A 27,116-nucleotide genomic window follows, 5' to 3' on the forward strand; every position below is an offset into this window, starting at 1 on the left:
CCTTTGTCTACGCTACAGGTCCTACTAAAAAGTCTGTTCCCATCTTTCTTATAAGCCCCCTTTAAGTATTGAAAGGCCACAATAAGGTGTCTCCAGAGCCTTCTCCAGGCTAAACAACCCCAACTCTCTCAGCCTTTCTTCAAAGGAGAGGTGTTCCATCCCTCTGATCATTTTTGTGGCCCTCCTCTGGACCTGCTCCAACAGGTCCATGTCTTTCTTGTACTGAGGACCCCAGAACTTGATGCAGTACTCCAGGTGGGGTCTCACCAGGGTAGAGCAGAGGGGGAGAGTCACCCCCCTCAACCTGCTGGCCACGCTTCTTTTGATGCAGCCCAGGATACGGTTGGCTTTCTCGGCTGTGAGTGCACATTGCCGGCTCATGTCCAGCAATAGAAATATTATAGCCATTCTAGTATTTCAATGCATTTTCATCTGACTTATATCATCCATGACTTTGCTTGAGGCCAATGGAAGTGGCATGGATTTACCCTTAGGAGAGAACAAATCCACATGACTTACTTGGCAGAAGAGAAAAACAGGCTTTGTCTTAGCTTATCACAGAAATGCGTTTGATGGAAGAGCACTGAAAGCACATGCTTGCCTGCAGCTGCCTCAAGGAAGACTGCTTGGACAGCTGCCATGGAATAAATTCCACAGGTTAAGGTGAGACCTCAGGCCACTATGCTTTTGACAGGTGCCATTTCCCAGATCTTGGTTGTGTATCCACAACAATCTTGCAAATTAGGCAAAAAATCAGGATAAATGTACCTGGCAAAACCAGAAGTTTCGTCCCAGATCCAAATGTGAGTTTGTAACTACTTCCATAGTCACACAATAGCACGGGCCTCTACAATATGTAGAGTAGTATTGAATGAAACCTTCAACAATGAAATATTCCACCAAAAGAAATCCTATTTATCTCTATGATTAGACAGATCCATCTATCTAGGACTTTTCTTCCAACTGACTTTCTTTTCATGTGATGTTTTTCATCTTTCAAACTCCCAAACACCTGTTCCTTAATATTCCCCTCCATTGTATTTATCCTGTTGCTTCCAGAAAGCCACCTACATCACAAGTTGTATTGTTCATCTCATTCCTTGTCTATTTAGTCTGCCAGTCAGATTCCTCTCTCAAAAATTAGTTGATTTACTGTTACTTCACAAACCACCTACTGATTGATGGTGTAGTACAAACTCCATCATCCCATTCTCTTGGATTTGCCATCTGAATTAGTCAAGAGTGATTCCAGAGCAAATTTGCCATTTAGCTTTTAAGTAGAAAGCACACATTTTGGTATGCAATTTCTTTGTGGTAGGGAGACCATTGCTTCTACCATTAAACACTGAGGTTTCTGTATGCATTCAGGAAGCTCTTAGGTTCTGCAATGTGACCAGAGTGATATTTGAAGCAGTTGCGTACAGACATGACCATAATGGTAAATCTGGGGACATGTAAATGAACAGAGTCTTGACTTGTAGCTCCTTTAGCTTGCTGATAGCTCCATATAAACTTGAGATTCTTATTTTTCTCAGACGCTTTTGAACAGGGTCAAGAGGGTCATTTGAAATATGAGGAATTTCCCCAGAGGTTTTCACAGAATTAATTGTTCTTTATATTGCTGTGTTTTTTAACTTTCAGAATAAAATTATTTTGAAATTGTCTTAACAATCACTACAATTTTTAGAAATTGAAACATTACTTTTCAACGAGTAAACCTAAAGCATTTAGATATTAAATGCTTCTAAAAGTATTCTTAAGAAACTTGGAAAAATTGATACATTTACAAAAAAATATCGGTGTCTCAGGATCTGCCTTACTTTCTTTCCCTTTTCCAAAGAGTTTCAGACAAGAGAAGAGGCATGGGGTTCTGGGGGGATTTTTTTCAGACACTTGTGGCAGCAGCTGTCAAAGCACAGATTTTTCTCTTGTTCAGAGAAAATTATTTTGTGGTCAGGGTCACCTTTCCATCTTTCCACAAAAGTCATTCAGTAATGAATTTGGCTTCTTGACCTCTTTCCCCTCTGTCTGGGTGTCTATTCCACCCCTAGCTTTTAAGACTTCTCACACTGTTCTCCAACAGTTTCAGAGTTTCACTTCTAATGTGCTCCAAGCTTCACATGGATGTTGAAGGCCAAGGTAATTTCACAGTACTTAACACTAGTTGGCTGTGATTACAAACTTGGTAACATTCTCAAGGATAAGCTTGCTTCTTGAGCTTCCAGTATTTATATAATGCTTCACAACGTGACAGAAACCCACTCCCTGTCATTACAGCTTTATTGAGGATCTCCAAAGCAAAGACCCAATATGTGCTTATATTTTGCATCCGTATACAATTAGGAGTCTTGTTATCTTAAAATATTACCATCTACATACTAGAAAAGTCCTTTTTACCTGCTACAGCTTTATGAGACTAGTCTCACCACTCTGCATTTTGCTGGCCCATGCTGGCTTTCACCATTTCCCTTTGCTTCTCCTCTACATGAGGATTTTTTATTTAGGAGCCCACTTCCTGTTGACTGTCCAAGAAAAATCCTCTTGCATATGTAAAACTTCTGCTATGGCTAGTTCATCATCAGGAATAGGGAGGGGAAAATATATATGCAGCAATGGAAATCACTTGCTGTTATACCAGTTGAAAAATTATAGTCCTATTCCTAATATATTGTGGAGTGACGAAATAGGCAAAGTAAGTTGCAAAGTGAAAGAAGTACTTCCAAGAGGAATCACATCTGAGAATTCAGACATACCTGGAGAAACTGTGAGTTTGGTTCCAGCTCCAAATGTAAATTTGCTGTAACTCACAGTATTACACTGTGACACTATGCTTTGCAGAATGGTGCACTGGTATGCACATATGCTGGATTAAGACTTGAGAACATGGCAATGCAAGATTCTTATTGGAATAATCTAACCAACATTATTGGCCACCTCCTCAGCACATACAGTGAAATAAACACTTCCTTCAGCCACATTCCTCTGCCTGCTTAATCATTCCTGACACTCACTAGCCTAGCTATTGTCCACCACCTAGTTAGTCATCTGTTTATTTTTTCCCCTGTCTCCACACAACAGCAGCATCTGTCAATCAGTGTGTGCATATACAACTTTCCAGACAGTGTTTAGAAGCTTTCTGAATGCTGCTGCTGAGTCTCACCAGTCTGTGTTACCTTTCTGCTCTGTTCTCTCACAATGTCCACCCTCCTTTGCAGGCTGCACTTCATGTTGTATTAATTAATACTTGCTGGGTTCCACTCTGAGGGGGGGTGCTGCTATCAAATGTGAGCTTGTATCATGCCCCAAAGTCTACACAGTGGTTCAGCACACAACAGAAATCTTCCTTCTATCCTGTCCAGAACTAGGTCTTCCACAGCAGCTCAGGTTCAGCAGTGATGCTTCTACAGCTACACACACAAGCAAGTACTCGGTAAGTGCAGTATATAGTCAATTTTCCATTATCCAGAGCCACAGAGAACCTGAGTTGCCCTGGATAGTAGAAGAACCTGAACAGTATGATTATTGTGAGAAAGGCTGAAAAGAATAACGCAGAAACATCAACTACCAGAAATTGAATTCAGGCCATGCTTTCACAGAAGTTTGCATCTGAGCCAGTAAATGGAAAAACAACAACAACAAAAACCCCATCAAAACCCCCCCACAACCAAACCGCAAAAAGAAACCAGTCGGAGCCAAACTTTGGTCATTTAGCCAAGGGTGTCCAAATGCATCCTCCCAGTTTGCACAACTAGCTAGTTTTGCATGATAAAAACTGGCTTAGCATGCTGGAAGCTCTGTAAACCAAGTCATACATAACTGGAAAAATCCATTCACACAAAAATGGAGAGCAGGGCACAGTGCATCAAAACCTCACTCACTGGTTATGTCAAGCCCAGAAGTCCTTCCTTTAAGTCAACCCGTAAAAGACCCCTATATCTGAAGAGCTTGTAAATTAAATGGAGAATGAGATCATAGTAAATTCATTAGTTAATAAGCAAACAAAATCCAAGCATCAGTGACACCTCTCTACGATTCTTCCTGCAAAACCTAGACTGCAGTTCAGTTTGCTCTCCATCCCCACTCACAGTGGGAAAATAAGTTGCATGCACCTACAGAAGTTGCCCGTTTTTAAGTGTTCTCTCACAGGAAAGCTCCACAGCTTGTAAAATTTACGTCATTGCTCTGCATACCATCTCTCCTCTTCTACAACATCCAGCAGATACTATAGTAACCAAGAGATCACTGTTAACTACTGTTTGGCAACAGCGTGCTTCAGAACTACATTTCGCTACCCTCTTAGCAAACATTTACTTTATTTTAGGTGGATTGAATTTTTCCATTGAATAACTCAATGTCCCAAATCTCAGAAATCTTACTTGGTTTTACCACGAGCCTAGTTCCATGTCCAAACGTAAGTTGGTAGGTATTCATAGACACTGTGTTGTTTGCCATAGCAAAAACCTGTGTACACTCCTATCCACCCCAATAACTTTCCTCAAGGAAACCCCACAATTTCCCACGCACACGCTTGCAACATGTTACGTCTTACCTCCATGTCCATTGCTTATCCTTCTTCCTCCCCACACTACAGTCTCATTAATACCACAAGGAAGAGCCACAAGGCAATTCCCTTTCCACCTCCATCCTTGACAAATCCAAACCTGCACCACTCACTAAAGACCATTAGACTTTTTTCACATCTCTGTTCTTGTATTTCACTTACTTGTTTTCACTTTTCACTTGCTTCCTTTCCCCAGGATGGACGTTTTTCTGGTGTGTACTGGTTAAATAGGAAGTCTAACACTTCTTTCCAGGGAATACTAAAACCACCCCAAATTGCTCCACAGAGCCACTACACTGTTACGTTTGAAGCTAGAGTACAGTGTCATCTATATTGAGTCTACCTTGACTCAGAGAAGAGACAGCTCACCTGGGGCAATGAGAAGTTTGGTTCCACTCCCCCATGTGAGTTTTCCCCATCCTCCAGTACTAGCACCGTGTGACAGGTCTTTGCAAAATTGGCCTCTTCATTCAGCCACCTCAGTGGGTGTTGGAAGGCTTGGATACATTCAGTCATGGATCTGCCTCTGAGAGAAGCTATAAATACCCATACAGATTTCCACAGGCCTCCTCTAGCTCTCTCTGCCAAATACCTTTTTCCTCATTCAAATGCATGGGAATAACTAGATTTGATTACAGTCATCTCAGGTATCAGAGATGGGAAGAACTTACTCCTTAGTTAGCAGGGAACACTTTATGTAGCTGTGTTGTTATGTCCAAAATATGGTGCCTACAATTAGTCACTGCAGGTGGTTTCCAAGCCTGAGCCTCTTCCCACTAATCCTCCTTTCCTTCCTCATTGTCCGATACTTGGCTGCTGAAGAGCATTCAGTGTTTTCATTACAGCATGATGATTACCTTGCTTTTAACAAGGGCTGTGGCAAACTGAATCCCAAGTAGAAAGCCAAGAAAATATGTTTCTACAGGATCATGGAATACCTAAGTAGTATTCAGATGCATTTTCAAAACATCCCTTTACAAGGAAGTTTCTTTCAGTAAATAATGGAATAATCCCAGTTCCTCAGACCCCGCCTTCACCATTTTCCCATGCAATGGCCTGAATACTTACCGGCATTTTACTGACCATTTTGTTCCTTTGCCAAAGATGAACTTACTTGCTGACCCATAATTCACATCGTGATGCAAAGCTTATTAAAAAAAAAAAAAAAAAAGTTTTGCTTTCCAAGCCAAAACATTCTTTTCCTTCTCAATTTCCAAGACAAAGATTATTTTCTCCCTGGTTTTCCTAAGTAAATGCCAATGGTTACTAATACTGGTACTTTGAAGAAAAATAGGGGAAAAAAATCCACTGATCTCCTCAAACCACATCAATTTTCACAGGCACCAGCTGACTGTACTCTTCTTTCACACAGAATTTTCATGACTAAGTGCTCTATTATTCTTCATTGTTTGGTTGTCATTTTGCCTGTGATGCAGCATTCCCCACCAGACCAAGAGCTCAGAGAGTATTTAGCCAATTCTAGCACAATCAGGCACTGACTTATAGTATGAAGGTAACAGTCCAACTATCAAGATAAGTGGAGAAGACAACTGTATTTCTGTCTTCTTTCAACAACTCATTCACTATCACAACAGCAAATCTTCCCAATTGCTCAGCTTCTCCTATGGACAATTCTAAATCCAGAAGGTAATCAAAGCATGCATGCACACTCTGCTTAGCATGTTACTTCATTTAAAAGACAGCCTTGCCTCCTCTCAAGTGTGAATCTGGAGCCAGTGATCACTGTTTCTCTGCTCAGAAAAAAATGTGTTCCTAGACGTCATTTTTCACAAATTCCAACCTTCCTTGCCCCCCATTTAAGGTTTCAGGTATGCAGCAGACAGCTCAGAAAAAGACTGCACAGAGTTTTCTTTTTTCCCCCTCACCTTAGATATGATTGATAACATGGGCATTTTTTAAAGGCTTTTGCAGAAAAACCAGGAGAATTTACCTTAGCCCACACAGTCACAGAATCACTTAGTTCAGAAGGGATATCCTTGTAGGTGTTCAAAATCCAACTGGACAAAGTCCTGAGGAACGTCTTTCAGTTGATGCTGCTTTGAGCAAGGAGTTTGGACTAGATGATCTCCAAACGTCCATTCCAACCTCCGTGATTTTCTGATCTGATGAATGCTAAACTTCAAAAAACCTCACGTTGCTGGCTAAGAACATGTATAGGGGTGGTTATGGAGATTCAGTACCGTACTTGGAAATGGAAGTACGGAAATGGAAATGCACCATTAGTAATGAAGCTGCTTAAGATCCTCATTAGAAAAAAATGGGTCTATTGACTTTACAGTTAGGCCTGGCGCAATAGGTCCTGCAAAGACATTTGCAGACATGATCTCAAAGCCCTGTTGTGCTGAAGTGGCAAAAAGGGATGGGAACAACAACATGAACATGGTCTAAGGTCAGAGTAACTGATGAAGTCCAGATTCCTATCGGTCCCAAATTCCATCTACAGGTAGGTTTTTCTACAGTCCAAGAAATATTACAGTATTTAGATCAGTGCTATGCATTTCAACTAGCCATTTCCTTTTATTGCCAAGTCACAGCACAGCCTTAAGACAAAAATGTCGGGTGAGATTGCAACGAGCAGGCGTTAACCCACTTACTTGGCCAGATGGTGACTTTAGTGCCCGAGCCAAAGGTGAACTTGAGGCTGTTGTCACAACAGCAGAGCACTTTACAGAAACCCAGAGGGTTAGCTCCCTTCTGGCAACACCTCCACCAGTGGAGCTGTACTGGCAGCCTCCTCACTTACACCCTGGGCAAGCAGGATGCTCACTCTAAAGTGAAAACCTGCTGCATTTCTGCAGAGTGGATCAGTGGAGGGTAATTTCACTTGACTGGCTTTTTGGGGGGTCCTTCCACTTCTGGCTGTCTGCTCAGATGCACTAGGTTCCTCCTTTCACTGCGCACACCTTATCCAGGCTGAAAGCAAGTATCATAATGATCCGCAGCTTTTCTCTCCCTGGTTATGCTCAGAAGAGCAATCTACCTGCCTAGAGCTATTTCGCAGGACTATCAGGAAACATTTGCACCAAGCAGAAAATGAGCCTTGCCCAAGTTACCTGAAACTCCTAAGGTAAGGAACAGAACTGAACCCCCTTTCGCATATCCCCCAATGGCCTTCCACAGCCGTACTCAGTTACTGAGCTGAAGTTGTTCAATCAGTCTGGCTGTCCTAAATCACGCCTCTATTCCTGCTCGCTGCCGGACTAACAGCATCCCGGAGCACCATGTCCAAAGCACATTTTTCTAAATAGCAGAAGTCTACCACCTGGAAAAGCTTCTAGGCAGGAGAGTATCTTGAAATAGCACCTGTGTTCTCCTTCCCATCTGTAACGTGACCCAGAGACAACTTCGTCTACAGGGCGCTCCAGTGGACACTCAAGGACTTTGGACAAAGGACACACAGGAAAGCTACACACTCACTGGGTTGGACAGACAGTCTGGTCCCTGAGACAAAGGTCAGCTTGCCGTAGCTGGAACCATAATCACACAGCATTTCCTTCCATAACAAAAAGCCCAGCAAGCCATTTCAGAAGCAGCACCTCTCCCCAAGCCTTTGCCCAGCCATATCTAGGCTTGGAGAGCCAGCAGAAGGGTGACATGAGGCAGGAGGATCCCAGGGCAGGAGCGGAGGTTGACAGTCTGCCTGTGTGGGATGAAGCCAGGGCTGGGGCCAGAACTAAGGGGCACCTCGCAAACCTCTTCTTCCTCCTCCTGTCCCCACAGTGCCTCCAGGCTCAAGGCCTCAAATAAAACAGAAAGCATAGGAGCAATGTTGGACTTACATGGCCTAGCAGTGAGTCTCGTTCCAGGGCCAAAGACAGGTTTATATGCAGCAGCTACCCTAGTCACACAGCATTTCCTCTCTCAACAAAAACCTTCCCAGATACTAAAGCTGGGTACCCACAGCCCGACGAGACAGCATAAATGTCACTCGGAGTCAGCTACCTCCTGAAGTGAAGACCTCCCTGATCTGTCTGATCAAGAGCACCATTGGACCTATGGGTACAAACCCCATTTGGGAGGACTATTGCTTCTGCCCTGAGCCAAAACCTGTGCTGAAGGGAAGCATGCAACATGTAACCCCACAGCTGAAGAGCCACAAGCCCAGGAAGAGAGATGCTAGAAGGCCTCCTGCCCATTGGGTAGCGGGTAGCTTTGCCCCACATGGAATGAGACTACAAGAAAGTGGTGGCACTTACTAGGCAAAACCTGAAGTCGTGTCCCTTTGCCAAATGTGAGCTTGTTGTAGTTCACACAGTGGTTTTCACCTCAACAAGAACACTGGCTCATTCACGTCCTTAGTGAAAGGCAACCCCTACTCTTGGGGAGCCGAGCCCCTGGCTTTGTCCCCTGTAAGCAGAAAACTTTCAGCAGACATCCAGAAAAACTGTACGCTGTAGTAAACCACCATCCAGTGGTGCAAACTTCTGCCAGACTAGGCATGGTCCTCTTGCTGAGGAAAAGAAGGGTGGGCTGGGAAAGAAGGGCCCATTAGAGCCTGGCTCAGGAAAGGCCCTGGGCATCCTTGGCTCTGTCACATCCAGGAACGAGCCTGCTCAGCTCAGATAAAGGTAAGTGCTCAGGGAGTTGGAAAGGGTGGACTGGGATAACAAAGCACAAGACATACTCCCAGCTGGGCAGCAGTTGTACTTACTGAGATTCCCAAGAAGGCCTGTCCCTGCCCCCAGCATCAGTTTGTAGTTCCCTGCATTCACACAGTCCTTCACACCCCAGCAAAAAACATCAGCTCTCATGCCAGTTACTTTAGAAGAAAGCACCTATGTTCTCCTTCCCCTCTCATCTGTGTCCCAGATACAACCCATATGTCTACAAGCTGCTCCGGTGGACTTTTGACAAAGGACACACAGGAAAGCTGCACACTCACTGGGTTGGACAGACAGTCTGGTCCCTGAGACAAAGGTCAGCTTGTCATAGCTGGAGCCATAATCACACAGCGTTTCCTTCCATAACAAAAAGCCCAGCAAGCCATTTCAGAAGCAGCACCTCTCCCCAAGCCTTTGCCCCAGCCATGCCAAGGCTTGGAGAGCCAGCAGAAGGGTGACACGAGGCAGGAGGATCCCAGGGCAGGAGCGGAGGTTGACAGTCTGCCTGTGTGGGATGAAGCCAGGGCTGGGGCCAGAACTAAGGGGCACCCCTCAAGCCTCCTCCTCCTCCTGTCCCCACAGTGACTCCAGGCTGTCCCCTGGGTTGCTGTTAGTGTGGGAAAAGTCTGCCAAGGTGAGAGAAAAAACAAACAGTCTGATGGTGCATGTTCCCTGGAGCTCAGAGAGCATTAAAAGCATCAGGCACTCCTGCTTTGGTCAGCTAGCACTTACTGGGCATCACAAGGAGCCTTGTCCCACTCCCAAAGGTGCCTTTCTGGTAAGCACCTTTGCTCACACACTGCTTCCCACTGCAACACAAACCCTGCTGGGATGCAACGACATTGGAGAGCCAAAGAACCCTTGGCACAACTTCAGTATGGATGGGACCAGGTCTCCAAAGCTGTCTGGAGTGTCAGTGCTCTATGACACACACATCCATCTACGGACAGGGTGAAGGGAGGAACAGGCATGTAAAGAAGCTTTGATGCTGTAACATAGCTCGCAGGGAGACAATGACAATGAGACATGCCGGAGAACCTAGTCCTAGGGACACCTGGAGAACTGCACAGTTCAGTTCCCAAAATTATTCCCCACAAAACAACTAAGAGCAAGACAAAACAAAGCAATTCCAGTTTCCAGTGCAAGTTGCTGCTTACCTGGTATCACTGAAAGCACTGTTCCCTTTCCAAAAGTGACTCTGCCTGCAGCATTCACACTCTGACACATTTCATTACAAAAATGTCTGTCAGCCCTGCACATGCCCTCAAACACAAGGCGCTTGCATTCAGGCCACAGCAAAGCTCCCTGACACAACAGGTTCAAGTCCAGTGTCGTTACCTGGAACAAGGGAAAATCTATTCCCCAGCTCACTTGTACTTTTCAGAAAAGCATTTCCCTTTGCCTTCCTAATTGTTAAGACCCGTGAGTGACAACTCCAACCCATGGTAACGCTTTCCCAGAATCAGGAGGACCATGCATCTGAAAAGCCTGCTTATGTGATAGGAACCCACGGCAATTTGGGTGTCTGTGGGTTTCAAAGGCTGCTGTGAGATGACCGGTCAGGGACCATCGAATGGTGTACAACCTCAATGCCATACCAGCAACTGCTTAATGACAGGAATAACTGGAGCTTTTGCAAGGGTGTATCTGGAAGAACACAAGGAACGCCTCTGTTTCACTGTTCAGTTCCCAAGCTTTTCACTGCTAAACAACAAGGAAGAAGAGAAAAGTGAAGCAATTCCAGTTTCCAGTGCAATTGGCTACTTACAGGCTGTAACAGAAAGCACAGTTCTCTTTCCAAAAGTGACTTCCTCTGCACCATACACATTCTGACACATTTAATTAGAAAAAAATGTCCCTGTCAGCCCTGCTATTGTCCTTGTACAAAAAGCTATGGCAAATCTCTCCGATGCAACAGGCTCAAAGACGTGTTTCAGGTAAAGTTGCTCATCCAAGTGTGAGGTTTTTTGCATGTCCACAATCTCAGAGACTCCCCTGATGGCTTACATTCTCTGCATTAAATGAAATAGTGCCTATGTTCTTGTTCCCATCTGTAACGTGACCCAGAGACAAGAAGAACCTCTACCGGGCACTACGGTGGACACTCAAGGACTTTGGACAAAGGACATGTAGGAAAGCTGCACACTCACTGGGTTGGACGGACAGCCTCGTCCCTGAGCCAAAGGTCAGCTTGCCGGAGCTGGTGCCATAATCACACAGCATTTCCTTCCACAACAAAAAGTCCAGCAAGCCATTTCAGGAGCAGCACCTCTCCCCAAGCCTTTGTCCAGCTGTGTCAAGGCTAGGAGGGGCAGTAAGAAGGGTGACAGTGCTTCCCACTTCTACAAAAACCCCACTGGGATGCATTGGCATAGGTCAGCCTCTCCATGGGTCAGCTGGGACATTTGGAAGCAGGCATGTGGATGCTTTGTCCAGACAAACTGAGAGCAAGAAGGGTCATTTTGGACCAGCCTGGCACGATCACCATTGGACCTATGGGTACAAATCCCATTTGTGGGGACTGTTGCTCCTCCTGTCTTGGAGGAGAGCAGGCAGCATGTAACTCCACAGCTGAAGAGCCACAATCCCACAACGAGAGATACCAGAAAGCCTGCTGCCCACTGGGCTGGGAACAAGCCTGATCTGATCAGATAAAGCTAAGTGCTCAGGGAGGTGGAAAGGGAAGATTGCGATAACAAAGCACAAGAAACACCCCCAGCTGGGCAGCAATTGTACTCACTGGGCTTCACAACCAGGTGTGTCCCTGTCCCCAGCATCAGTTTGTAGTTCCCTGCATTCACACAATCCTTCACACCCTAGCAAAAACCACCAGCTCTCATGCCAGTTACTCTACAACTAATCTCCAGGAGATCAGCCCCTTCCCATCAACAGTAGCATTGTTGCATCAACACCATCAACTTGTTGTAGCATCAACACCATCAACTAGCATAACTGTAGCATTGATAAGAAATCTCTTGGGACTCTCATCTACAGGAAGGATGACAACTAGGATTCTGGTGCAAACAAGAGCATTATTAATTCAGCCTTTGTTCAGCAGAGCAAAGGACAACCACCCCCAGGGCTGTGCTAGACAGAGTAACCCACCCCAATTGTCACAGGTACGGATGGCCATGGCACGAAATGTCTATCCCTGAGCAAGGGGCTTCAGGACCCTGGTCTGCTTATGTGAAAGGCAGAGAGCAGGAGCTGGCAGGAGTAAGCAGAAGGAGTAAAGTCACGGCCTTGTTGAATCAAGGGCCCTGCTACTACCAGAGAAAGCAGAGCAAAAAGCCCCACAGATTGAACCAGTCTCCCCCCACTTCAGTTATGCTAGTTCATGACCGCAAAACTGTTCCACCAAGTGGAGCAAGAAAAGGCTTTAAATCTTACTGGGATTTATCCTTAGCTGAGTTCCACCTCCGAAGATGACTTGGTTGCCATAATTAGTCACACAGTGTTTGCCTTCACAACAAAAACCCTATAAGTCATGTCTGCCCTGCACTAGCTTATTCCTTCCAAAGCTGTCAATTGATGGCTGGGTGCTTCTTTTACAACAGTCACAGCTGGTCATTCCTTTCAGCTCTGGAAGAGATGACCCCTGTGTGCATCCTTGTCCCACGCAGAGAAAAGATGCAGGATTATGATCACAGCTCCTCACTCAGCCCTAAAAAATTGGCCCTAAAAGCAGAGATCTTCCCCTGGACCTTCCTGCACACACCTTCAAAATATCTTTCTTGGTTCTGGCTGCTATATCTCACACACACACACACACACACACACTCCATCCCTGTGCAGACCAGTTTCTAACACAGCTCGGCTGGGTTTTTTCCAAGTAGGGGATGCGACTTTCCTATCCTTACTCCTTCAGGCTGGGTTTCTACCTACAAGGTTTCACCATCAGTTGTGTCCCACTCCCAAAGGCAACTTTCCAGGTGGATGCTGAAATCATCCAGTGACACATCTACTAACAAAAACTGCACACAAATTCTAATGCAGAAAACAGTATAAGATTTCCCATAGAGATGAAGGGGGGAAACAAGATGCTCCTTTGGCGCACAGTGAAAGCCCCACCTAACACAGAGCTACTTACTGAGTTTCACAGAAAGTCTGCTTCCATGCCCAAAGGTGAGCTTGCCAAAACCTGCCGCTGCAAATTGCCACAGCCACAGCCAGCTTTACAACAACCCCACAGCTAGCAGAAAGGAAATACTGTCACCTGCAGAAGAGACTGACATTAGTCTTTCCCGGAAGAGTATGGAAAAAACGGTGAAAGACAAGGGAAATCACTAATTCCTGAGCTACGACAGCATCCTTCCCCACACATCAGGCTAACACACAGCTGCTCTTCCTCTGACAGTGCCCTTGCCCACAAGGGTTGCAGCGCTGCCTTTGAGCCCCTTCAGGAGTGGCCAGCGCTGCTCAGGACAAGTCTGTTGAGACATATGCATTTCTCTCAACCTCACTGCACTTACATGCCTTTGTAAAGAGCTTTCTCCCCTTCCCAAAGACGAACCTTCTGCCCTGCCACGCCTCCTCCCACAGCAGCTCACAGATTCTCCATTGCCAGAGAGTGGGCACAGGGTTGTTCATGCTCAGAGGAAAGCTTCCCAAAATTTACACCCTGACATTATTGCCATGGACATTTCTGCATTGCCCTGCAGGGCTAAAAAGTAGCTTTGACAGTACTCACAAGGCTTCACACTTAGCTTTGTCCCAGCTCCAAGGGTGTACCTGTTCCCACCAGCACTCACAGCAACAAAAGCCATTACACAATCTCCCCATAGCAAGGAAGCCGTTAGTGTGGCTGACAAGGACCTTCCCAACAAGGCACAGGGGACACTTCTCCGAAAATCATGCAGAGCTCAAGCTGAGATTTACTCTGTCCAACCACAACTCATTAAAGACTGCACTGAAGGCATTCTCAGAGCCTGTGATGGGAGAGAAGGCATTTCAGCTGTGCAAAGTGAAAATAAAAGGATGAATATAAAAGCACTCCTATTGCAAGAGAGGCATATGGAAGACCAATGGCAAGCTGCACACTCACTGGGTTGGACAGACAGTCTGGTCCCTGAGACAAAGGTCAGCTTCTTGGAGTCATAATCACACAGCATTTCCTTCCATAACAAAAAGCCCAGCAAGCCATTTCAGAAGCAGCTCCTCTCACCAAGCCTTTGCCCCAGCCATGCCAAGGCTAGGAAAAAACAAATTCTCCATGTCTCTCTCCTGCGCCTCTGACTTCTCTTTTTGGCCTTAAGCTGACTAAAAGTGGGAATGCAGCAAGAGAAGTCAGCATAAAGTGGAGAAGGAGGAGAAGCAAACATACCTGGAAGAACATGTAGCTTCGTCCCTGGCCCAAACTGGGATTTTGCTGCGTTGATGTTCACACAATGTTACACACCCCAGCAAGAACCCAAGGCTCAGCCTGACTCTGACCCCCTCCAGTCTCCTTTTGAGGAGAGGGATGAATCCCTTGGACAGGAGATGGCATTTGCCTTGGGAACTGCAACACCAAGAGGAGGGAAAGACAGAAACTCAGGGATGACTTTCCTAGGCTGCTTGGAGAATACCAGTCGTTCACTGGCACTGGGGCTTTTCAGGACAGACTGCCAAAATGGCTTGGTCTTGGTTTGTTGTGCAAAAGAGAAAAAGCACACTCTTGTCATTGGTTTTCTAGTTTAGCAACAACATAGGTTTCGCTGAGAGCTCAGTTTACCTTTCCTGTCTTGTGTGCTTGTCCTGTGCTGTTGCTGGAGCACAGCCTTAAGACAAAAATGTCGGGTGAGATTGCAACGAGCAGGCGTTAACCCACTTACTTGGCCAGATGGTGACTTTAGTGCCCGAGCCAAAGGTGAACTTGAGGCTGTTGTCACAACAGCAGAGCACTTTACAGAAACCCAGAGGGTTAGCTCCCTTCTGGCAACACCTCCACCAGTGGAGCTGTACTGGCAGCCTCCTCACTTACACCCTGGGCAAGCAGGATGCTCACTCTAAAGTGAAAACCTGCTGCATTTCTGCAGAGTGGATCAGTGGAGGGTAATTTCACTTGACTGGCTTTTTGGGGGGTCCTTCCACTTCTGGCTGTCTGCTCAGACGCACTAGGTTCCTCCTTTCACTGCGCACACCTTATCCAGGCTGAAAGCAAGTATCATAATGATCCGCAGCTTTTCTCTCCCTGGTTATGCTCAGAAGAGCAATCTACCTGCCTAGAGCTATTTCGCATGACTATCAGGAAACATTTGCACCAAGCACAAAATGAACCTTGCCCAAGTTACCTGAAACTCCTAAGGTAAGGAACAGAACTGAACCCCCTTTCGCATATCCCCCAATGGCCTTCCACAGCCATGCACAGGTACTAAGCACAAGTTGGTCAATCTGTCTGCCTGTTCTAAATCATGCCTCTATTCCTGCTCGCTGCCGGATTATTGGTATCCTGGATCACCATGTCCATAGCAAGTTTTTCTAAATAGCAGAAGTCCACCACCTGGAAATGTTTCTAAGCACAAAAGCACCTTGGTTCTCCTTCCCATCTGAAAGGTGGCATGGACTCAACAAGTTTGTCTACAGGGTGCTCAAGTGGACACTCAAGGACTTTGGACAAAGGACATACATGAAAGCTATGCACTCACCTGGTTGGACAGACAGTCTGGTCCCTGAGACAAAGGTCAGCTTGCCATAGTTGGAACCATAATCACACAGCATTTCCTTCCATAACAAAAAGTCCGGCAAGCCATTTCAGAAGCAGCTCCTCTCCCCAAGCCTTTGCCCAGCCATGTCTGTGCTTGGAGGGGTAGCAGAAGGGTGACAGTCCCCACAGCAGCACAAACCCCACTGGGATGCAGTGGCGTAGGACAGCCTCACCACAGGGCAGCTGGGACATTTGGGAACAGTCATGTGGCCATTTTGTGAACAGCCATACGGAGAGCAATAAGAGTTATTTTGGACCAAGCGGGCACATTCCCTTAAAGCAAAGTCCATCGCTACATATGGTCACACATAAATGACCAAACATCCAGCCATGCTGCTGCTCTCAACCACCCCAAGAAAGGCCTCAAAGTAAACAGAAAACATAGGAGCAGTGCTGGACTTGCATGGCCTAACAGTGAGTCTCCTTCCAGATCCAAAGACATGTTTATATGCGCCATCTCTCCTGGTCACACAGCATTTCCTCTCTCAGCAAAAACCTTCCCAAACACTTGGCAAAGGCGGGCACCATCAGCTCGACTAGACTGTGCTGACTGTCACTCATAGTCAGCTACCTCCTGAAGACCCCCCCACGACCTGTGTGTGGGATCAAGAACACTGTTGGACCTATGGATACAAACTCCATTTGGGAGGACTATTGCTTCTGCCCTGAGCCAAAGCCTGTCCTGGAGGAAAGTAGACAGCATGTAACCCCACAGCTGAAGAGCCACAAGCCCAGGAAGAGAGATGCTGGAAAGCTCACTGGGTAGTGGGTAGCTTTGCCCCAAATGGAAGGAGACTAGAAGAAGGTGGTGGCACTTACTAGGCAAAACCTGAAGTCGTGTCCCTTTTCCAAGTGTGAGCTTGTTGTAGTTCACACAGTGGTTTTCACCTCAACAAGAACACAAGCTCATCAATATCCTTAGAGAAAATGACAACCCATGCTCACATGGCCATGACACAAAATGTCTGTCCCTGAGCAAATGGGTTCAGGACCCCACACTTCTTATCTGAAAGGAAGGAAGTAGATTACTGACAGAGTTGAATAATTGAGGGCATACCTTAGTAGACCTTTCTTCAACTCATACAATATATCACTAGTATGGGGTTTTTTTTCTCTTTCTTTTTTTATACAATATTGAGCAGAAAATGGTTTAAAACTTACTTGGTTTTACCCTTAGCTGCACTCCACTTCCAAAGGTGAATTTGTTTCCATAGCTATTCACACAATATTTGTCTTCAAAAGAAAACCCTTTTTTTTTCCTCCAGTAGCTTATTAGTTCCTGCTTGGCATTTCTTTTAACTTAGTCTACTCAAGTAAATTCCTTGGGAACTTTACCTTAGATTTCTTTTAAAGATTTTCCTAGTTGATGGTCTCTCGGTTTTGACGGAGATGACCACTGACTTCAAGTTTTGTCCTTCATTCATGCGAATAAATGCTACAAGGATTAACAGCAAAATTCCTCTTTCAGCATTAGAACAACATTAAAAGCAGAGATCTCCCCATGGACCTTCCTGCACATACTGCAAATCTTCAAAATACCTTTCTTGATTCCCCCAAAAAACAACACCTTGCTTGTTCAGATCTCTTTCCAAGACAGCCCAGCTTTTTTTGTCAAGGAGTGAAAACCTGGATGGAAACCTCTCTGTAGCCAGAAGCAGGAGCAGCAGAACAAAAGGTAAGACAGTTTTCCCAGCAGAGACAAGAATTGCAGCTTCTGAGAATTAATGAGGACAAGGTTCTGCAATGGAAATAAAAGGACAGTGAGTGTCCCTGCAGGTCTGGGAGATTTCTTGGAACATGTAGTAGTGAAGAAAAGGAGTATTTTGGGTAGGACTCCTCTCTCCATGTCTAGAAAGCTATAACTGAGTCATTTGCTTATTCTTTTTGGAGAAAAAGAAACATCCAGCATACAGTCCATTGGGACAGATACGCTCTCTCTGCCCTCTCGCGAGGACAATTGAGATCAATAGAGGCTGCCCAGAAAATTATTATTATAGTCATCACTCCAGAACCTGCATTAAACTCATTTTGAACATTCACAAATTTTATAGCTCTCAATGACGCATACAACAGGAGAGTCCAGTCCTCCAAATAGGTATTTAGCTTTATAATTATTTTTTTTTCCTTCATCAAGGACAACCTTGACTTTCGATTGCCCACAGAAGGAAAGAATAATGGAACTGTAATGGCTGTTTCACAGAAAGGGAATTAGGCTTTCCTATCTTTACTCCTTCAGGGTTTCTACCTACCCGGTTTCACCATCAGTTGTGTCCCACTTCCAAAGGTGACTTTCCAGTTGGATGCTGAATTCACACAGTGACACATCCACTAACAAAAACCACACACAATTTTTGGTCCAGACAAGTATATGCATTTTTCAAAAGAGATCAAAGGGGAAAACAGATGTCACCTTTGTCACATACCTTTGACTCCACATTAGGATGTCTTTCTAGTTGCATGCCTCTGATCTTTCCATAGAAATGCAGATAGAAACAATTCTGAAATGCGTGAAGTAGAAAATCAAGCCCATTACCCTGTTAGCATAACACAGTTGAAGCTCCTTGGACAGTTTTTAAGTAGAACATTTTTTGCGTCATTAGGAGGGCAAGGGAATCTCAACCTTGCATTTATAATGCAAAACAACTATTTGTTTTAAGATATACCTGATTTCATAATTAGTTTTGTGCCTCTCCCAAAGGTGAGTTTCCAGAAAGATTCAGTTGTTGCACAGTAATAAGGCTCTATACAAAAGTTGTAGAGGAAAGAAGCCTCAGCCTTTAAAAGCCAGAACACACTGTTAGACATATCGAAGTGGGATGAAATTGCCACCATTTTTAAAAAAAACTAGCTATTTCTAAAACTACTCATGGTCTAAAGGAGTTTTGACAGATCAGCCAGCTAGTCAGTCTCAGAAGCTAAGCAAGGAACCAGACCCATAAGAGAAAGAAGCCAAGAAAAAATAAACAGAAGGAAACTCCCAGAGAAAACCAATTTAAGTTCCTAATTTTTCTTGTTTATTCAGTTGGCAGTGAACCCAGTAAGGGATCCAAACCTAAGTCCCAGAAGCCAGTTTCACCTACCTTTTGAGCAAACAAAGGTTATTCATGAACACTAATCTCAAATATATTCCCCTGTAGGGTTCACCCTGACTAACGTGGTGCTTGCACCATACAAAGGTCATTCACTGATTTTAGCAGAACAATAGCAATTCCTGACCTGTTCCAGTCACATCAACATGACAGAGAAGTTAAAAGCTAATTGTTTAGAATGTGCTCTTCTTCCCTCATGCCCTCTTTCCTTCGTATTTTAAAGAAGCTCTTCCCCCTGTATTTTAAGGAAGATCTGACAAAAGACCTAAAGTACTCTGTCTTTCCCAACCATATTGGTGAAGAGATACCTACTGGGCTTTATCAGCAGCCTGTTTCCTCTTCCGAAGATGAGTCTGGCTGCATTTCCTGAATACACACTGTCAAAAGTTCCCTTACCAAAAACCTCATGCTCTTCTGAACATTTCAGGTTCCATGGCAGGAGACTCTAGTCATCGGAATAAAACTGTATGTACAAAACACCTGTTAGATATCCCCACAAGATGAAGGCTGGGTTGTCTCTTCTCTGTCTCCTAGCAAGTTTCATGTCAAATTCTTTTTACAGGTCAAGAAAGATGAAGTACCCTGAACATGGGATGCTTTGGCATAGCCAGGAATAAACTAAGACCCTCTCTACAGAAATCATACATTTAACATTTATTTTCAAAGTTGTGCCTCGGTAAAGAGAAAGAAATGTTACAAGAAGCACTTCACTCCCCAGTCCTGAACAGTTTTGCAGGGGAGGATGTAACTGAGCAGTCAGAATGTCTGGCTAGGACACCTGGTCCAGTATTTCACAGGAGCAGAACTTTGCAGGCTCTTCTATCTCTGTTAATGCATATTAAAGCACTTTTTTATAGGGCAGAGACTTCCCAATTCTCTGAAGAGCCATCTTCTTGTTTCTCTGTTTCTTGCTCATGTAATTCCACACATGGGTAGCTCTTGAGGTACTCTTCAAAAGAGATAAACATGAAAAGCACAAGGAAAATCCATTCTTTTATACTGTCTGCAATGGCTCTTTCTACAAGGAATGCCATAAAGCTTAAAGAGCTTGCGAAATGAGACAATTCTTTACTTTGGGGAAAGATTTGTCACAGCTCTCTGGCACTCCATACTGATTTACACTGTTTTGTTTTGCTGGGAATCTAGTCCTTGATTCTTTTGTGTGAATAGAAACCTTCCACTGTAATTACTGTAAGAAGGACTCCTCTCATAACAGCTACTCTCCATAAGGTATTACTGTCAGACCTTACAAAAAAACCCAGACTTATTCTTGCTGCTGTCTTTACACTAAATGTTCCAGCCACACTATCATTTCAGCCTGAGAAGCAGTAGATATGGAAGGAGATTCCCTTCCCAGGATCATTATGTACTACCAGTTCCAAGCATCAGGTTCTCCAATACTTCTCAAGATACTTTTGTTCAGATCATGCACTTACTTGGTTTAATGCTGAGCCGTGTTCCTTTGCCAAACTGCAACTTGTTATAACTGGTTCCTGAATTCACACATCATTTAATTCCTTTGCAAAAACCTTTCCTGCTCTGCAATTATACACAAAACAGGGAACCACCTTATCTGTGATGATTTCTGGACAGGAATGAACCAAAATGATCCTGTCCCAGACTTACTCAACCCAGCAAAGAAAATCTAGGCATATATTTGAAATCTCATTAAAACGTTTCCATTCTGTAAGCTACCTGAACAGGAAAATGCTTGCACCCTAACTACAAGCCTTTGTTCTTTGTTCCTCATGAAGGGTTCAGATCTTATATGCAGACTAAATATAAGGGAGAGAAAGAAAGAGAACTTGCCCTTGCAGTAATTAACCATACTCCTAATGAATTTCTGTGACGGATATACATGTTTCAGCTATTCCTTGCACATACTGTGTCATCCCACATATATTTAAGTGGATGACTTGTTTATGTAAAGTTTTTAGAAATGCAATAATGTAGATGTCATGAATGCAACACCACGTAGTCCTTCTTTTTGCACCCCATCAGGGCATAAGTCACTCACTGAGTTCTGAATAGGATCCAGATCAAGTCAAGTCTGTAGCTGAATTAACCTACACAATGTGGTGCCCACTTGCTAAGAGAACCTTGGGTTTCTTCGTATCATTTTCTACATACCACTTTTCATTACCAGCATCCCCCCCCCAGTATTTTCTGCCATTTGGAAAAGAGAAATGCTTGTCACAGTATTCAGCAGAACCACAATTTCTCACCTATGAATCTAAGGCAAAATCTGCCAAATACCAAATCACAAATCACAAATCAAGAATCAGGACTAAGTTTATTTAGCCTGACCCCTACATAACACAGGCAGGAAAACCGAGTGTAAGATTCCTACAGTATTTGAGATTGTCACAACAGAAGAAGAGTGACACTATAGATTGGCATTATGGACCAATAACTTGAGCCGGGTATATTTCCAAAATAGCTTTGGAAAACTTCAGATATTCTTTGCTTTAATTCAGAGCACGTGAAACTGGCCCTTCAAACTGTACTTTCATGCCCTTCAGTAGATTTGATCACCTTACCCTACTGAATCTAGGCCCCCGGCCTTTGACCAGCTTCCAGAAAAATGCCTTCGGAAATTTTATTTCCTGAAAACATACATTCATTAGAATAAACTGCTTAATACCACTGAGTATTTGTCTTATGATTTACATTCAGTTTCCAATTTCTCTCCCCCCACACTTTTTCTTTGTCTTCAAAGCCACATAGATCTCCACATCTTGAAGAGTATGAAGAGAAACAGGTAAAAAACCTGAGTGTTGTTAACTAGACTACACTTACTTGGTGTCACAACTGTCCCCCTGTCCAAATATCTGCTTTCTTCCTCCTCCAGTTGCACTGCCTGAGAGTCTTCTACAAAAATCAGCCCTGAAGTTTGAACTTAAGAATTTCTTGTCTAAAAGCATCCTGGTGAGTCCCAGGACCTGACTATAAAGAAAAAGTTGTGCCTTTCATAGTACAAAATGGAAAAAAAAAACAGTCATATATAGATAAATATTTTATGGGAAATGCTTTCTGGACTGTTTTTCTTCCTTTTGTTCTCAGGTATTTTCTTTAAACTAAAACTGCAAACTGGAAATTTCTTTCCTATTAACAAGATTGTTCTGATTTTTCTAGTAAATGAAAAGAAAGTTCATTTTACTTTACTGATTTCTGTTTCTCGGGTTTATCCGCCTCTCAACTGCAGCACAAATGACCATTTTATCACAGGTATTCAATAGCCAATGAAGTCAATCAACCTAGTAGAACAAGATAACATTTTAAGTAGCTCGAATATCTAAGCCTAAAAGGGAGGTCCATTAAACTTCCAATTAGTTCTTAATTGCTTAGCTTGGACTGACAATGCAGCAGTTTTGAACTAGCATTGCTAAAGTCTCAAAAGAGGTAGGAAATTAGTAGCTACTTGTCTTATAGCCCCTGAAAAAGTCTATGCACTTTATCAGATATTAGCTTGGAAATTAAAGTCCAGCACTGAAGGGCTTGAATACAAACTTCTTTATAAAAGTACCTCATTGAAATTGCAAGGGCAGAATGTAATTTAGCAGAAACTTGAAGTTAGCCTGTCTGATTTATACTGCTGCACACTTCTAGGAAGAATCTGAATTCATCATTAAATCTGAATCTCTGGGAGAAGATACCTATGACCAAAGCACAAGAACATTTCTGCATCCAGCTCTGCTGAGGACACAGGAGTCGCACTGAATGGACTCTCACTGGATCTGGGATGTACTGAAACACTATGATCTGAGATCACTATTTTTACTGGAAGACTTACTTGGAAGCACAAACAGGTGAGTTCCTCCACCAAAAGTGAACTTTCCATAACCACCAATCACACTGTGACAAGGTGTTTTACATAAACCATTACAGGAAGAATTTAACAGATTCCTAATCACCACTGAATGATAGAGTTAAATATTGCCCTTCCAAAATCTTTAGAAGCCAGTATGAAGCAAAATGTCTTGCTGTGCTGATGACTATATCCACAGAAATTTCCTTTTGTTGGTTAAAATTTTGCTAAACCAAATCTTATCACAAATGGTATCAATTAATACTTTACCATCCACATCAGTATATATTTTGGGTCTGTAAAAGCAAACAAATTTTACATTTCACTGTTTTTTCCATTTAAGATATTTCAGATGAAGCATGGATACAAAAATATTGCATTGCAACATTTCTCTGCAATCATTATTGTGCCAATATATTAATTTTAAAAATATTAAAAAGATTTGTCTGAATCATTCCACATCGCTTCCCTTGTAACACAGTACATTTGGGAAGGCCATGGGATTGGCAAAAGAAAAATCAATATTGAAAGATTTTTCAGTCTTATGGATACTCACCAGAACAGAAACAAGATTTCCTAAACCTTCAAACAAATTAAATGCTTAAAAAAACAGAACATGGAAAAGTAATTAGTAAAATTGGGTTGATATGAGAAGCTGAACCTTGGAAATGGAAGTTAGGTTGTTAGTGTTTATATATGAAATTCTTCAGTTCTCACTTACTTGATGTTACAACAATTCTTGTTCCTTGTCCAAATGTTAATTTCCCAAAGTTTCCTGTATTCACACAGCCAGCAAGTGCTTTACAAAAACCACCCAGAGAAAGATATTTCCCTTCTTAACTCCTCCTTTCCTAGAAGAGAAGTTAACTAAATGCAATTGGGAGTATTAAATTATGATATCCATAGTTTATTACTGAATTAGACTCATGGTTTAACTAAAGACATTACCCTCAACCTGTTTCATATAATTGTGTCCCTTTCTTTCCACTTTAAACTGGAAACTGATTTCTTTCCCCAAGGAATAATTATCACTCTTAACTATACTACTTTCAACTATAAAAACATTTACAAGGCAATTCTTCACTAGGAAAAAATAGCTGTTTTTACCATTAGTTTATTTCCATTCATGAAGGTGAATTACCAGTTGCAGGGAGAACTCAGAACAACGGTATATGCAGTAACAAAAGCTTTAATGAGCTTAGTTTCTACCAGTACCTCGTTTGCTGGCAAACAATCAGCTCTGGCTTAAAATCCAGAGGTAGTTGCTCCCTGTGAACATTGTCAAAACATGCTGCAGCCAAATTGCTTCTACTTCTGTTGAAGGATTGTGTCATATCTAAGCACACAGGCACGAATAGTCTCATCCAAACTATCGAGCTACTATAGGTGAGATGAAACTTGCTTTTTGTCTGACTTTTGGAAGTTATCTGGAAATAAATGAAAATAGGTATTTCTGGAAAACACTAAATTCTTACTTGTTCCTGTTGAAGATCTGATTGTCTGTCTTGGGACAAAAATCTGTGCATACTGATATTTTCTGAACACTAAAAATGCTGGATGCCAAAACACTAAGAGAAATAATTGCTGGAAGCTAAAGACACTCAAAAATAATTTTCATCAATAGATTTCAGTGATCAGCAGCCCCAGGCAAGGACATTCACAAATTCTTAACAAGCTTTGATATTCCAGTGCTTTTAAAACCTAAGTTATATGTAAATTAAAAGCCAAATTTCTTGGAATACTGAAATGTAAGTACTCATATGTCATTCCCCATTTCCATTCTGGAAACTTAGAATAAGACAATGACCCAAATCTTCAGTTAAACTCTATGGGGAACTAGTATTGGACATCTGTGGCCCACATCTGTATCCATGCGAACCTCAGAAACACAGGCACTTGCTTTCTAAAGCCTTTCACATTTCTTTTAGGCTCACATGGCTTTACTTTTAGGTGCATTCCTCTTCCACATTTAAGCTCTTGTTTGCCACCTCCAAAGTTACACCCAGCAGAGATATATCCTACACATGTGAGTTATCTAAACTTAGTACAGATGTCCTAGTGTCCCTCTATAATCAGTAGAAAAGCACAGGCATTTTTCAAGCACAAACACAGGTATTTTTCAAGCACAGTTCTCATCTTGAAGATATTAACTCTAAAAAAACCACCTCAAAATCCAGTGATGAAGATAGAACCAAAATCACCTTGGGCTAGCAGATTTGACCTTGAATGCTTTGTATTAAAAGGAGTAAACCTGGACTCACAAGTCTGACACTTTCAAGATGAACATTCACTTATTCTTCATCTGAAATGTGACACATCCACTAACTGTGGAAACACAGATAGTTGGAAAGTTTCCCATTAAGGGAAGAAATTATCTTTAAATCCCTAAATGCCAAAGCTCATCACAGCATCATCAAGCTCAGTTTTTGAGATGTTAATTTCTGGCACTTACTTGGATGAACAGACAGCCTTGTCCCCTTTCCAAAAGTCAGCTTTTTGTAGGCACCTATGGAGTTTCACTGTGACAAAAAGCTTTACCAAAAATGCTGACAGCAGCTTTTGACTCAAAGGAGTTTTTTAACTTTGATGTGTATACATAGATCTCCCGGGTGTTTCTTCTCAAGCTTCCTAGAACAAAACCCAAATTCTCATGACTATTCGCGACTGTGAATCCCACTACTGTGGGATCCTATCTCACCAGCCCAGCTCATATCTATCACAGAGGAGACTGTAGTTGCATCCTTCTATGATAACAGCAACTGTAGAAGTCAGGATGATTAACTGTAACCATAAAGATGGATAAGAAAAAGCAAGACAGGAGTGGAAATTTTGCTATAGCACTTCCTCCATCCACCTCAAGTTAGTGCCTATCTTATCGCAGCTTACACCAGCCTGTAACATTGAGGCATCTCACATTAAAACCATCTAAACTCCTCATCCAACAAAGCCTAAACACAACAATGATATTTCTTCACTTTGGCTGTTTTTTTTCAAATGCTCCCCATCCCCTGCACCAAAATGGTGACCAAGCCTTAAGGATTTATTCTTCTCTAAGATATGAATTTGCCTCTGTTCTCACATTCCCATTCTGGGGAAAAAAACCCAAAACCACAACCACAAACCAAAAATACAAAACCACAATCGTCCTTTGTAACTAAAATTGTAGACAGACACTCTACAAAGCAACTCAGTCCCACTTTCTGCCTCTATTTTCATTCCAATAGATGTACAGAGATTCCTAGAAACTGGCATTGCAGCCCCAAAATTCAGTATTATCTCTTTCTTGTCTGCGCATGACTAGCTACACATCCATAAGCCTGAAAACTTCCATCAAACATAAAGTGGAATATACTCAGATAATTCTTTATTCTAACACGTGGCTTTTTTCTTCTTCTTCCATTATACTCACTTGGTTTTAGCTTTAGAAGAGTCCTTGTCCCAAAGCTAAGTGCATTGCCACTTCCAGCATTCCCACTACAATGGAAGTTATTACCAAACCACCTCAAACTGCCACTCAGAACTCAGATTTAAAAATCTGTGGAAGCCACCAAATTCCAACCAACCTTGTACTGCTGCTCAGTAGTTACTCTGGAATGATCAGGTTCTTCAGTATTCTTCAGACTTACTTGAATTTATTGTTAAGCTGTTCCTTGACCAAAGATTATTTTTCTCAAAACTGCTATATCACAACTGTAAGAAACTTTACAAAACCCTAAGAAGCTTTACAAAAACCTGAACTTTAAACTTGCTGAGTTTTCACAACTTAAGCAAGGAGAATTACTTGTTTCAGATTGGTGCAAAACATGCCCTGTTCTTTAAGGAAAATTCAGAGTATTACTTCCAAGATCTCAATCTAGAAAAGTTGTTTGAGACAACTACATGCTTCTGCCCCCACTACTTTCTTTCTCAGAATTGTCTATTAGACTTCCACTGTAAAACTACAAAAGCACATAATTTTCTACTACAAGGGGCACCCTACAGAGCTGTACAGTCTGCTATAGTGACATTGAGAATTAAAACACTAAGGTATGTTAAAAGCGGTCTTAAGTGTTCACTCTGAATTAACAGGATACTGGATCAGAGCTGCTGAATTACTGAGAGCAAGTACCGATTTGATCCTGTTTGTCTGGTTTAGCTGTAAACCAACAGATTTCATGGAGATGTTTTCCTCCATTTGGACTTACCTGAAAACACATGCAAATATATCCACTTAGAAATATATGTCTTGATATGAACTGTTCAATACTATGCCGCCATGAAAATATTTACAAAACTGCCAGCTTCACCTGAGGCACTATTTTAAATATTCAGTACTAAAGAAGGTTCCAGGAAATGTTCTAAAATTCTCCTT

The 27,116-nt window shown here is 42.9% G+C and overlaps 1 protein-coding gene across 1 annotated transcript in view; it reads right to left on the bottom strand.

The window, feature by feature from the left end:
• The window catches only part of LOC142419578 (M1-specific T cell receptor alpha chain-like), a 394,724-nt gene that overhangs the window by 10,505 nt on the left and 357,103 nt on the right, over positions 1 to 27,116 (bottom strand). The window contains exon 4 of the mRNA XM_075522679.1: positions 22,751 to 22,790. Within this exon, the coding sequence (XP_075378794.1) occupies positions 22,751 to 22,790 (40 nt within the window). The remainder of the gene's footprint in view (positions 1 to 22,750; positions 22,791 to 27,116) is intronic.

This window comes from Mycteria americana, chromosome 22 (assembly GCF_035582795.1).
Source record: "Mycteria americana isolate JAX WOST 10 ecotype Jacksonville Zoo and Gardens chromosome 22, USCA_MyAme_1.0, whole genome shotgun sequence".
NCBI classification, from domain to species: domain Eukaryota; kingdom Metazoa; phylum Chordata; class Aves; order Ciconiiformes; family Ciconiidae; genus Mycteria; species Mycteria americana.